The sequence below is a fragment of the Rhipicephalus microplus genome, chromosome 3 (assembly GCF_043290135.1).
Source record: "Rhipicephalus microplus isolate Deutch F79 chromosome 3, USDA_Rmic, whole genome shotgun sequence".
Classification (NCBI taxonomy): Eukaryota; Metazoa; Arthropoda; class Arachnida; order Ixodida; family Ixodidae; genus Rhipicephalus; species Rhipicephalus microplus.
The window spans coordinates 127661375-127675317 of NC_134702.1; the positions used below are offsets into that span (position 1 = coordinate 127661375).

The 13943-nt window shown below is 46.1% G+C and overlaps 1 protein-coding gene across 1 annotated transcript in view; it reads right to left on the reverse strand.

Annotated features, from left to right (window-relative positions):
• Positions 1–426: 426 nt before the first annotated feature.
• Positions 427–13943, reverse strand: part of LOC142802952 (membrane metallo-endopeptidase-like 1) — a 41930-nt gene continuing 28413 nt past the window's right edge. The window contains exons 4-5 of the mRNA XM_075888035.1: positions 1489–1673; positions 427–475 (exon numbers count right to left, since the gene is read on the reverse strand). Of these exons, the coding sequence (XP_075744150.1) occupies positions 427–475; positions 1489–1673 (234 nt within the window). The remainder of the gene's footprint in view (positions 476–1488; positions 1674–13943) is intronic.

Sequence of the window (13943 nt, forward strand, 5' to 3'; positions counted from 1 at the left end):
GTGTGACAATGTTTTAGCAAAAAAAAAAACACGAAACGCCGTGTCCAGCTCAGCATGGCAACATATTCCAGGCAACGTAAATGTACTTCACTTCTGAAATACAAATACTTTTTCGAAATCTTTCTCAAAAAAGAAATTCGGTAGTAGCTCCAAGGTACAGCCATCATAATTTTTTTCGCTATACTGCCCATACTTTTCGCTATACTGCCCATACTTGTCACCAGCACAATACATGCTGCCGTAACACAAACTTTAAACCAAGTATCGTTCCACGCAGCTCCAGGTGCACTCCAAGAGAGTGAAATTTGCTAGCCAACACGGACTGCCTAGAGGGATGCCAAACACCTGTAACGCCATTGTGCTTATTTATACGCATACAACTGTATATTTTATGTGCATACCCGTATGCGCACAGTCAAAGGTGATTTACAAGTTGTCCGGCGAGTGTCGCAGCAGGTCTCTGCGTGCTGTGACCCTGGCACAAGAGACACCCTAGAAGGCATTCTAGGCCAGCTGATGAGCCGCGTAATAAATGCGCTTCTTTACGGCTGGCGTCTTGTTAAATAAATTTTCCAGCTTGCAGAGAAGTCTTAGATGTAGTCAAACACGATGCGAGCAAACGGCAATTGTAAAGGAGCGGAAACTCCTGAGGAGTGACACTTTCGAGTAGTGGAGTGCTGTTATATTGTGCTGCGCTATCAGTATTCAACTGAATAAGGCGACATCAATTTTTTGTGTTCACAAGCACCTACATTACACCGGACTGTGTTTTCAGGGCAAACAAAACATGAAAAATACCGGAGATGGTACACTGTACAAGTTTTATCCCGATGACATGGTATGGTGCTCCGTATGACGGCTCTTCATGTGGTTCACAAATTTTCTTGACGCTCGCGGATGTTGGGCCATTTTGTTATTAACTGTTATGCAAGACCACTGGAATCGGAAATTGTAAAAGCATGACGGAAATTCCCTAGAGCTGTTTTACTTGAAATAACAAAAGTATCAAAGTAAATAATCAAAGGCCTAACTTTCATTCGTACTGCGAAAATGTTACAGTTTCGTAAAGTTTAATTCAGTTCAATTTACTTGTTGCAGTTACAAAAATTATTATTCACCCTGTTTTTTCTGACAAAATTGTGGCTTAGTTTTTTTGTTTTGTGTGAAAACAATACGAGTCACTCAGATAAGCGCACGTCTCTCAATCATCGGTATTAAAGAAGTCAAATAAAGATGAAGAATATCTTTTCGTAACGTTGTTGTCAAGTTTGTTTGTTCTGCCTCAGGAAGTTATTGGCTAATATGTGAATAACAGCAGAACAGAGATATACTGCAGCCTACCAAAAGGAGCATTTATGTGGCGGATTCATGCGTGTGTGTTCACTGCACCCAAATGCCTTCGAAAACTCAGGCATGTTCCTCAGAGGTACGATGCAGCGAGAACGGAATGGTGCATAGCGTTCGCCTAAGACGCCATGCTCAGCGCACCACTTCACACAGTGGTTGACGAAGAACAGTTGCTCCGATGTCATGTTGAAACCCACCAGCTTGACACTCTTGTATTTCTCGGGCAATGAAGCAAATGCCTCGTACGCTGTCCTGGTTCCAACAAAGTCAGCTAAATTTTCGGAGCCCATTGTGTCGTCTAAAACATTTTGCAGAGTTGTGGTCAGCTGCAAAAAATGGTCAGGCAACAATTACCAATTACCATCGGTAGCCTGAATTCGGATTAAAATACACAAACTGTAAGAAAACAACTGTCAAAATTGCTTATTATGGGAGCATCGGCAGATTTATGCGGGATTATTTCTCAATTTCTGACTGCATTTTACATTTATTCAGATGAGCTCGGTTGTATATAACTGCCCAGATGTAGCCGCGCTCGTTGCGTTGGAATAATTAGATGACATTTTAGATTTTAATGCTGTAGACGATTATCCGTAAGACAGGTGAGCGCTTCTAGAGACAAATTATACACGTGACACAGGTGTGTTTTCTCGTTTTTGTGTACCGCAATGTAAATTTTTAAGACCATGACACATCGTATGCTCCAACCCAAGGGTTTTCATGCGTACGAATGCGTCTATGTAGTGTTTAGAGCTTGAAAACTCTAAGAAGAGCAGTCCAATGTGGTGGTACTCAGACCCTTCCATATACAGTTTACACTCAGCATTGTTATTTATGAAAAGCTGTTCGTGTAATGAATCACCAGAGGTTAACTCCCAAAAGCGGATTGAAAGCATTCGAATGCGTAATATGACAAAGACAAAGAGGCCGTGAACGACAGCAGCACTACTATCAGATCAAACACTTATCAGGCAAAATCGAACATTTAAACTCGCACCACGTTACCCACTGTACATGCGAACCATTTCATCCGCAATCCCAAACAAGTTAACATGGCTGTATGGCAGTAGTTTATAGCGGTGTTTTACAGTAACATATATTTATATTTGGGAGAAAAAAACCATGCAAGTTCGTTGCCTTTCAGCACACTCATCGCTGTAAACTGCGCAAAGTTCGTCGTGTGTATGAAACAAGAAAAAATTGATACTGGAATAATTGGAAGTGCAAACCAACGGGACACAAGAGAAGAGACAAACAAGTGCTTGTTTGTCTCTTTTCTTGTGTCCCGTTGGTTTGCGCTTCCAAATATTCCATTATGAATTTGTACCAGCTAGCCCGCCTGTCTACCCTACTGCGAGAAAAAATTCGCAGATCCCACGTACAGTGGGAATCGATGATATGCGAAGCATGAATTTAGTAATTTTGATATATGTCACACTAAAATTTGAACAACGTTACGAGGTGGAAGTAAATGATGTCGTACATGACTTCCGTGTCATGATTATCATGTTTGGATGTGTCGTTCATTTTCGTCATCGTTTCCAAACAAGTGATACCAACTTTAGTATACGTCGAGCTAGCGAAAAGGCCGCGAGCCTGATATAAGCGTGATATGTTGTCATGTTCTTACATGACAAGCGTGTCAGGAATATCATGTTTGCACTAGACGTATATTTCGTCATATAATGACATTACGTAACACCAAATTTATTATCAGTGGAGGTGGCAAAATGGCTGCGAGCTCATAGTGAAGAGCCCAATATACTCCAATGTAGCGTCAAAGTGCGTGCACGCTGGGCACAGCGACGATACGTAACAAAACCCGAGCTCGAGCTCTCTACAGTGTAAAACCAGGTGCGACCAGCATCCGTCGGCGTAGCCCGATGGCAACCGGTGCGAAATGCGACATGCTGCATTTTGGGCCAATGCGTTACCCAGACGACATTCCGACTCCCTCCTTTCGTGTCCGCGGAACACTGGACGCGCTGAAATGCGCATGCGTCAAAGCAACGCAGCGCGGCGCGCACCTGCGAGTATATGGCAGGACCGGCGCCTGGCGTGGTTATGCCGGCCTGACCTAATAAAATGAACGCCCGCGAGCACGCGCACCGCGTCCCGTCGAAATGAATTGGCACCTTGACTGTGCCATGTAGTGAAGTTCTCACATGACACGCATCTCATTATTATCATGTTCTCACCAGTCACAGTTCTTTGTCACCCAATGGCGTCACGTAATACCAAGTTTGGCATATGTGAAGCTAGCGAAACGGCCACGAGCGCATCATCATTGAAGCATGTAGCCATATTGTTACATTACACGCATGTCAAGATTATCATGTTTGGATGTGTCATTTACCTATGTCTTCCGCTCGCGTCACGTAATACACAGTTTGGTACACGTGAAGCTAGCGAAACAGCCGTAAGCGCATGATAAGCGTAGCTTGTAGTCGTGTTGTTTTATGACACGCATCTCATGTTTATCATGTTTACACCATTATCATACCTTCGTCATTCTTTCACGTCGCGTAATACCAAATTTATTTTAGGGGAAGCTAGCGACACGGCCGCCAGCGCTTCGTGAGCGTGGCATGTAGTGATGGTGTTACATGACACGCATTTAATGATTATCATGTTTGCACATGTCACATACCTTCGTCATCCATTCACGTACTTTAATACCAAATTTGGTATATGGGACGCTAGCGAAACGGCCGCGAGCGCATCATGAGCGTGGCAATGTAGTCATGTTGTTACATGACACGATTGTCACTATTAGGGGCGAAGCTCCTTATGGCGTGGCTTGTGCGTCCCTCGTAGTACGTAACCACCAGTGGCACATACCCGAAATAGGTATAACATTTGTCCTCCAAGGTGGTGCCGGTGAGACATTTCTTCTGTGCGTTGTTTAACAATAAAAAATAGTGCTCAATGTACATGCCAATGGCTGCTAATGGGGAATGAGAGAAAGGAGCTTTCGGTTTTTAGTCAACGCGCACGCGGCGATCCCCATTAGCAGCCATTGGCATGTACATTGAGCAATATCGGACAAGAAAGGGTTGCTACATTATACTCGCTGGGTGTAACCTCCTTAGTTTTAGAAAGGTTTAGCGAGCGTTAAGCCGCAGGGTCATGAATACCATGAACTAGTATATACCATGAATGAATTCGAGGTGGTTGAAGGGGTGAAGCAGATACGAAGCGCAAGCCGTAAGAACTAAGCTGAATCCTCCTGTCTCTCATTTCACATTAGCAGCCACTGGCATGTACATTGAGCACTATCTGACAGGAAAAGGTTGCTGCGTTATACTCGCTGGGAGTAACCTCCTTGGTTTTAGAAAGGTTTAGCGAGCATTGGGCCGCAGTGCCATGAATACAGTGAACTAGTATGTACCATGAACTCAAGGTGGTTGAAGGTGGGAAGTAGACCCGAAAAGCTAGCCGTAAGAAAGTGTGCGTGTGCCACCTCTCGTTTAGTCCTTGGAATGTCCACTGGATGGCGGTGCTTCTATATGGGGAATATATAATAAAAAGATGCGAGATGATGGGACTTGGAGTGTTGAATTGATGGACGAACGGACACACACACAGATGCATAAATGGACGAATGAACGGACGCAGAGGCGGATGCATGAACGAACGCACGGACGGGCGCACGAACAGACGCATGGACGGTCACACAGACGGACGCATGGACGGACGAATGTTTCGCCCCACTCTCCATCGTTCACTCCGTGGATATGCTGCCATTTTTTTATGTTAGAGTCTGTCGCTTGTGTTCGCCTTGCAATCATGTCATACCACACTAGTTTGCAACATACCATGTGAGCGCAACCACCACAAGAGCTTCAGGACGATAACATGTAAATTATGACATTCGTGACATACATATCATGATTTCATGCCATGACTAGTCAAATACGTTCTTCATACAGTCATGTTATGCCATACCAAGTTTGGTATTGATAACACTATCGAAATGGCCAGGCGACTTAAATTTGTAGGTGGCTAGATAGATAGATAGATAGATAGATAGATAGATAGATAGATAGATAGATAGATAGATAGATAGATAGATAGATGAATAGATAGATAGATAGATAGATAGATAGATAGATAGATAGATAGATAGATAGATAGATAGATAGATAGATAGATAGACACGTTCAACGTCGCCAAAGTTCAGAAAGAAATACTTTGCATTCAATGTCTTCTGATCCTTCTTTTTTCTTGTCATATGCTTTGCTTGCTTCGACATGTTGCTAGGTGACGCACAGGTGACTCCTTCGCTAAGCGAAGTTCTTCTGTGCTCACGTAATGGCCACGCCTTTGGCTGAAACCGCCATGCTGTTTAAGTGTTGAGGCCGCAAACTAATTACCTTGGGTAATTCACAGTGGCAACGGCACGTCAGCATTTGCGTTTCCTGGTACAAAATTTGTGGTATTTCTTGGTTGCGCGCGCTGCTCAGGTAGAAATCCTAGGACAAGCAGGGACGACTACATGATTGATTGACATCGTCTATTGGAGGAGCGGCAGCCGTCCCAGCTGCTCACAAGAAAATGGTCTGCTCTCGAATGTAAGGTAATGCTCATGGATTTATATTCGCGTGCTCACTGCATTGTTTTGACCATCACGAATGTGCTGAGGTCTAAACATGTTCACCTGACCTTTAAACAGGCATCTTTATTCTCGTGAACTACAAGTTCTAACGCTGCTACCAAGGCTCTAAGTCGTGACGACCAGTAAGTACTATCGTGAGCAATACGGCTTGGAACACGCGACGGCATGGCTAATAGCCTACAAACCTAGATAGAGTGATACGTGGATGGCACGGACGAAAGATGAGGGGAAAGAAGGGCACTCTTCCACATATTGTCGGCACTTTCATTTCGGTAATGTTTCCGCAAAACCGCTGCCGATTGCGTGACAACGGCTACGATGAATGATAATGCAAAACAAAAGAATTTCCACGAGAACAAAATAAAAATTGACCTGGCGTATTAAAATTTCCAGTGAGCATCACCTAGATATATTACAAGCATGGCGTATGCGTAGTGTCAGGGTACGTCACAGGCGATATCTCAGCTGCTACATACTATGAGGAGTCACTGCGTCAGGCAGGGTGCTATGATGTGAACTCATATCTCGGCTAGTGATCAACGACAAGCTCCCTCTTTGCAGCAGCGATGCAAAGAGGGAGTGGGCCAACAGCTCGCGGAAGCACGGAACCCTTTCCGCTTTTTTTCCGACAGCAGTTGATGCAAATAAGCCGATAGTTCGAGGCTATTCGAAGTGTATTCGAGTGTTCAAACTCATATTGCTTACGATTGTACAATTGAGATAGTTCAGCCTACGAATAACAATCATAATGCCAAACATCAGAAGAGTCATCTACTCACAACAGATTTATGCGACCTTCGCACACAGAGTGCTCTTTCAGTGTAGTGCTTTTTGAAGTCTTCCGTCCAATAACTAATCTTAATGTCGTTAAGATCAAATGCGTGCATGAACTCGTGGCCAATCACCTGCAATATTAACAAGAAAGTGTCAGCGCACATCAATAGCAGCACATGAAATGTAATCTGTTCACGATGCGTGGATCAGTCAGCAAACAAATAGGTTTCGGCCACAATATAACTTATATCAAGATATTTAGGGGCACGTCGAAGAACCCCAGGTGGTCTAATTTGCGGAGCCTTTCACTGCGGTGTCTCTTATACTCACATGGTGGTTTTAGGACGTTACACCCTACATATTGTAACGCACTTTTCAATAAACTCTTTTAATAAGCTAACGTAGGCTGGGCGAACTTGTGCCCGAGAATTATAGCACAGCTAGATTGTCTCGAGGATCGCCTTCTGCCTCTTCTTCTACGTTCTTCTTTTTTTTTCAACCCGGTTCGCGCGCAGCTGGGTCCCGCAGGCTCGTGCATCGCAAATCATCTAGAAAGCACAAGTATTTGCTAGCGCGCGTAATTTGAAGTCACATTGTGTCATTGCCCCCCTTTCCAGAGTGCATCGTCCCGATGCTTGTGTCAAACTGGTTGCATGGCAGTCATTCACAAACCCTCGTCGGGGATGTCGTTAACGTCAAAGAACGTTGTATCTTCAGCGTTTCATTGCCTGTCGTGATATGGTTTCATCCTGACGACATGCACAGTTTCCGTGCGATGCCGCCGTCGGGATGAAATATCCTGTCCCTCTGGCATAACTGCGTAGTTGAGCGAGCCGACGCGGCGGAGCACTCTGTACGGACCGAAATAGCGGCGAAGCAGTTTTTCTGACAGCCCACGTATTCGTACAGGAATCCACACCCATACTCTGTCTCCTGGTGCGTACTGGACGTCTCTTCTTCGCAGATTGTATCGATGCGTGTCGGTTTTCTGCTGTTGGAGAATGCGATATCGTGCCAGCTGTCTAGCTTCTTCTGCTCTTTGTATGTAGTCGTGAACGTCATAGTAATTCTCGGGCGTCTCGTCAATAGGTAACATTGCATCTAAAGGTGTCGTTACCGTCCGGCCAAAAACAAGTTGGAATGGCGTCATCCGTGTTGTCTCTTGCATCGCAGTGTTATAGGCGAATGTTGCATAGGGTAATATTTTATCCCAAGTACGGTGTTCTATATCAACGTACATTGACAACATATCAGCCAGCGTTCTGTTCAGTCGTTCCGTTAGACCATTTGCTTGAGGATGATATGCCGTCGTTTTTCTATGACTGGTGTGCGTCAATTTCATGATACATTTCATCAGGTCGGCCGTAAATGCAGTCCCTCGGTCCGTGATCAACGCTTTTGGAGCTCCGTGCCGCAGTACTATGTTGGAGACGAAGAATTCGGCTACTTCAACGGCTGATCCTTTAACTAGAGTCGCTGTCTCGGCATATCTGGTTAAATAGTCGGTCGCAACTATTATCCACCGTTTTCCCGACGACGACGTAGGAAATGGGCCCAGTAAGTCCATTCCCACTTGTGTGAATGGGGCTTCTGGTGGTTCTATCGGTTGAAGGAGACCTGCTGGTTTTAGCGGTGGCGTTTTACGTCTTTGGCAGTCCCGGCAGGTTCTGACATAGTGTCGTACAGAGCTAAGCAACTTCGGCCAGTAGTATTTAGTGCGGATGCGTGCTAACGTTCTGCTTACTCCTAAGTGTCCAGCTGATGGATCGTCATGGCAAGCCTCCAAAATCTCTGGTCGCAGAGGTGAAGGGACGACAAGCAGGAATGTCGCTGTATTGTTGTCAAAGTTCCTTTTATACAGGATGTTGTTTCGTAGGACAAACGCTGACAAGGCGCGGACAAAAGGTCGTGGAACATCGACAGACTGTCCTAGTAGGTACTTGATCAAGAAGAGTATCTCAGGGTCGGATCGCTGCTGATGTGCCATCTCTGATGGTGTCACAGCTCCCAAGAAAATAAAATCTTCACCATCCTCGGTGGACGCAGAAGCAGCAGGTTGAATCGGAGCACGTGACAAGCAGTCCGCATCACTGTGCTTGCGACCTGACTTGTACACAAGCGTGATATCATACTCCTGTAATCGCAAGCTCCATCGTGAGAGCCGTCCACACGGGTCCTTGAGATTAGCCAGCCAGCATAGCGAATGATGGTCGCTTATAACTCGAAAAGGCCTACCATATAAATATGGTCGAAACTTGCTGATAGCCCATACCACGGCAAGGCATTCTTTCTCGGTCGCTGAGTAGTTCACCTCAGCTTTCGAAAGAGTGCGACTGGCATACGCAATGACTCGTTCTTGTCCGTTTTGCCATTGGATGAGCACGGCCCCAAGACCTAAATTGCTTGCATCCGTGTGGATATCGGTTTCCGCTTCCTCGTCAAAATGCGCCAGAACAGGATGGCTTTGAAGGCACTTTCGTAGTTCATTGAAGGCATCCTCTTGTTCGGCAAGCCATACGAAAGGCATTTCCTCTTTTGTGAGCCGTGTCAGTGGTTCAGCAATTTGTGAAAAATTTTTAACGAACCGTCGATAATAGGCGCAGAGACCTAAAAATCGCCTAAGAGCCTTTTTGTCTGTTGGCTTCGGAAATCTTGCTACGGCCTCAGTTTTTGCAGGGTCTGGGCGGACGCCTTCTGCACTGATGACATGGCCGAGAAAAAGGAGCTCACGGAAGCCGAAATGACATTTCTGCGGTTTTATCGTCAAGTCCACTGATTTGATCGCAGTGAGCACGGCCCGGAGCCTTTCCAAATGTTGCTCAAAGGTAGCAGAGAAAACTACAACATCGTCGAGATAAACCAGACATGACTGCCATTTAAGACCACAAAGCACTGTGTCCATCATCCGTTGAAATGTGGCGGGTGCTGAACAAAGGCCAAAAGGGAGTACCTTGAACTCGTATAAACCGTCCGGTGTCACAAACGCTGTCTTTTCGCGATCTCTTTCGTCCACTTCTATCTGCCAATACCCACTTTTAAGATCCAATGAGGAAAAATACCTGGCATTTCGCAGCCTATCTAGAGTGTCGTCAATTCTTGGCAGAGGATAAACATCCCGTTTGGTGACGGCATTCAGCTTCCGATAATCAACGCAGAAACGTAAGGTTTGGTCTTTTTTCCTCACAAGAACAACAGGTGACGCCCATGGACTTGATGAAGGCTGGACAACATCGTCTTTGAGCATTTCTTTAACCTGATTACCAATAGCTTCTCTTTCTTTTGGTGACACTCGGTAGGGATGCTGGTGTATTGGCCTCACTGACTAGTCGACAATGATGCGATGTTTAGCGACAGGAGTGCGTCGAACCTTAGATGACAACGAGAAACATTCGGCGAATTCCCTTAAAAGACCCTCTATTTGCTCTTTTTCGCTTGGTAGTAGGCCTGGCTCGATGTCGATGGCTGCAAGGACAGACTCCACGTCTTCGAAATCAGAATCATTGGTTTCAAAAGTTCGCAGCTCTGTAACCTGGACGAAATCATTCAGACTGGCGACGACGGTTCCTTTTGCAACGTGCTGCACCTCATTTCCAAAGTTTGTGAGTAGAACATTTGCACATCCGTCACGTAACTTAACAAGGCCTCGTGCCACGCAGATCCCTTTTTGGAGTAGTAAGGCAGTGTTGTTGTCAGCAAATCCTTCAAATTCACTGAATGCTTTGTTGTTTACTGCGACAGATATGCTCGACCTTGGCGGAACCATGACGCCATCATCTGCAATACAAAGGTCATATACGTTTTCTTCCGTTTCAAAGGTACCAATCGCGTGCCTAGTCGAGAATGAGACGGAAGATTCTCGCAAGTTAATTACAGCGCCGTTAGCTCGTAAGAAATCTATGCCGATAATCAAGTCTCTTGAGCATTCCGGCAGCACAATAAAACTGGCGACGTACGTGAAACCCTGTATTCCGATTCTTGCTGTGCATATTCCAGTAGGGTCGATGAGGTGCCCTCCTGTTGTGCGAACTTGTGGTCCCTTCCAAGGAGTCATCACTTTTTTTAGTATTTTAGAAAGTCCGCTACTCATCACTGAATAATCTGCGCCGGTATCTACCAGTCCGATGACTTCGTAGCCGTCAACGAACACACGTAAATCGGAAGCAACGTCACTATCGAAGCACCGGTTTCTGAATCGGTCGTCGTTCAGAGTCAGTAATGGAGGTTTTTCTGCATTAGCGTCGACAGCGGCCTTGCCTCCACAGGTCGCTGACTCTAGTTTTCCCGACGCGGGCTTGGGGAACGAGACCTTGGGGAGCTTGCTGAAGGTCGGGGGCTAGGCGATCTATACCTCCCCGTTGTCGTTGCCCGAGGTTGGTGTCGTTGGAAGCCACTTGAGGTTTGACGACCTGACAGGTATTCTTCAATTTCGAAGGGACGTTCACCATTTCGTGGTCGAGGTGCATTAACAGGAAAACCACGGAGTCCTGCCTGGTGGTAGTGGCACGTTCGGTAGAGATGACCAGGCTCCCCACAGTGGTAACACAGCGGTATCCTGTCGGGAGTGCGCCAGACATCGCTCTTCCTTAGTCTCCTCTCTGGCGTTGGCTGCAGGGTGCTCGGCGGCATCGGGTACTGCATAGGTGTAGCCGCCGCGACTTCCGCACGTCCTGGAGGTCCTCGTAGTAGCACATCAGCATACGTCATTCTCGTCTTCTGTTGTAGTGGCGGCCCTGGCTGTGCGTTGCTCGAAGGTTCGCGTACCACCTGCCTGACCTCTTCACGGATCACATCGGCCAGAGACGAAAGCATTGGAGCGTTCTGGTGAAGACGCTGCCTCTGCAGCTCTTCTCGCACAACAGACCGCACCAGCTCGCGTAGTGCTTCCATGCCGTTACCGAAGGCTGGTGGCAACATGTCCAAGGAAGTGACGATCGCATCCCGGTTGTATAACCTTGCTCGCTGTTGTAGCGTCCTTTCCATTGTAGTCGCCTCGGAACGAAACTCGGCGACGGTGCGCGGCGGGCTTCGAATTAGTCCGGCAAAGAGTTCTTGCTTCACGCCTCGCATCAGATGGCGCAGCTTCCTGTCTTCGCTCATATTTGGATCCGCTCGGTGGAATAAGCGAGACATGTCTTCCAGATACATGGCGACAGTTTCGTTATTGCGCTGATTTCTTGTCTGGAGCGCAGCTTCAGCTCTCTCTTTACGGTCTGTGTTCGGGAAAGCAGCAAGCAGCTCCCGTCGAAAATCATTCCATGACCGGAAGGTGGCTTCGTGGTTTTCATACCACGTTCGTGCGCTATCTTCCAGTGCGAAGTAAACACTTCCAAGTTTGCGCTCTTCCCCATATCCGTTAGCCTTTGCGACGCGTTCAAAGTGCTCAAGCCAGTCCTCTGAGTCCTCGTAGCTTTCACCGTGGAAAGGCTTTGGTAGCATTGGCTGGTTTACGACAATATTGGCTGGAGTGACCTGAGATGTCATGTCGGTTGCGTACCCGTTCACAGCCGTTGATGTTCCAAGCGAAGTCGATAAAGGTGAAAATTCAGGACCCTCACCACGTAGGCGTCGACTGCAGCGCTGATGAATAGGCGTCAGCTCGTTGGGTCGAAATCGCTGTGGTTCTGGACTGTGCTCCGTCACTCGAGAGGGGATTGGCATCACACCCAGCACTTCCACCAGATTTGTAACACACTTTTCAATAAACTCTTTTAATAAGCTAACGTAGGCTGGGCGAACTTGTGCCCGAGAATTATAGCACAGCTAGATTGTCTCGAGGATCGCCTTCTGCCTCTTCTTCTACGTTCTTCTTTTTTTTTTCAACCCGGTTCGCGCGCAGCTGGGTCCCGCAGGCTCGTGCATCGCAAATCATCTAGAAGGCACAAGTATTTGCTAGCGCGCGTAATTTGAAGTCACATTGTTTCAATATAGTTGACCTATACGAAATTGTGGTGAAGTAAACAAAAGCGTACGAGTTAATGGTAGTAATTATGACACGGGTTTACCGTGAACGCCGACTACACCATCACGCCTGTATGGTAGCTAATAATTTGCTTTCAAATGCATGCCAATTTTATTTGGCAGAAGCGCATGCAATGCACACTGACGTTCACCTTAAGTAAACATTTTCGCGCTTTACTGCGCATAGCCGCAATGATTATAGTGCTAGTGGCAGAGTCATAGTAATGAACATGTAACGTTTCCTACATAGCAATCGGAGCATATAGGCAGCACAGCATCACTGCATGTCATATTGGCGAGCGCCGATCATACGTGTGCAATATACATTAACGGACAGCTAATCTAAATATGTGGGTGCAAGTCACGCACTAGTGGACACTGAGCTGCGTACTGGTAACACCGTTCCGCGCAAACTCTCGTTTAAACAAGCCTACTACTCAATCGCAATATTTCCAGCCAACCTTAATCACGACTGGTGGAAACGGGCCCGTCGTAGTTATCAATAACTACGAGAACACAGTTTAAAGCATCATATTCCATTACACATAGTTCAGTTCACGCAATGCCTTCAGCGCCTGAAAGAACTCGGCACCGTTACCCGAAATCACCCCACATTAGAATACACCAGTGAGAAGCTAGCCAGCACTACATTGCGCTAAGTTCTCCACCCGTGTGACCTAGCGCTAAGAAAATTGGCGTCAATCAGAATCGTTCAGCAATACCAACGCACTGCTTACAAAGAAGGCCTTGCTTTATTTGTGCAAAAACGTAACACGTATTGCGCGCATATGGTGTAATATGTATTAAAGAGGGAGAAGGGATTCGCTATTTTAGCTAAATCTACCTCCATTGTTTCTTTGACATCGTGCTATTTATGTCATGAGATGTCGTTCAAGTTATGTCATTTGATTCACTATTGTATATTTGTCCTGGATGCACTCAGAATGAATATTCTATCCAGCCAGCGTCACTGATGTATAAAGATGGACGAGCACCCAAGTGCAGTAGGATCGTTGAATATGTTCTTATTCCATTTGCATAATTTCCATTTCAATGAAGCTTCGTGTGTTCTACAAGCATAAAAACGTAAATATTTCAACAGTCGTTAACCATGTCTGCGTTTTAAATGCTTAAACTATCGATCCTGTGACCACCAATTGCTAGTCGCTTCATCGCATATCGCAATGTTTTTGAATGCTAGCGACACTTGCGATACTATTGCATACGTGCAACAAGTAGCTATGTT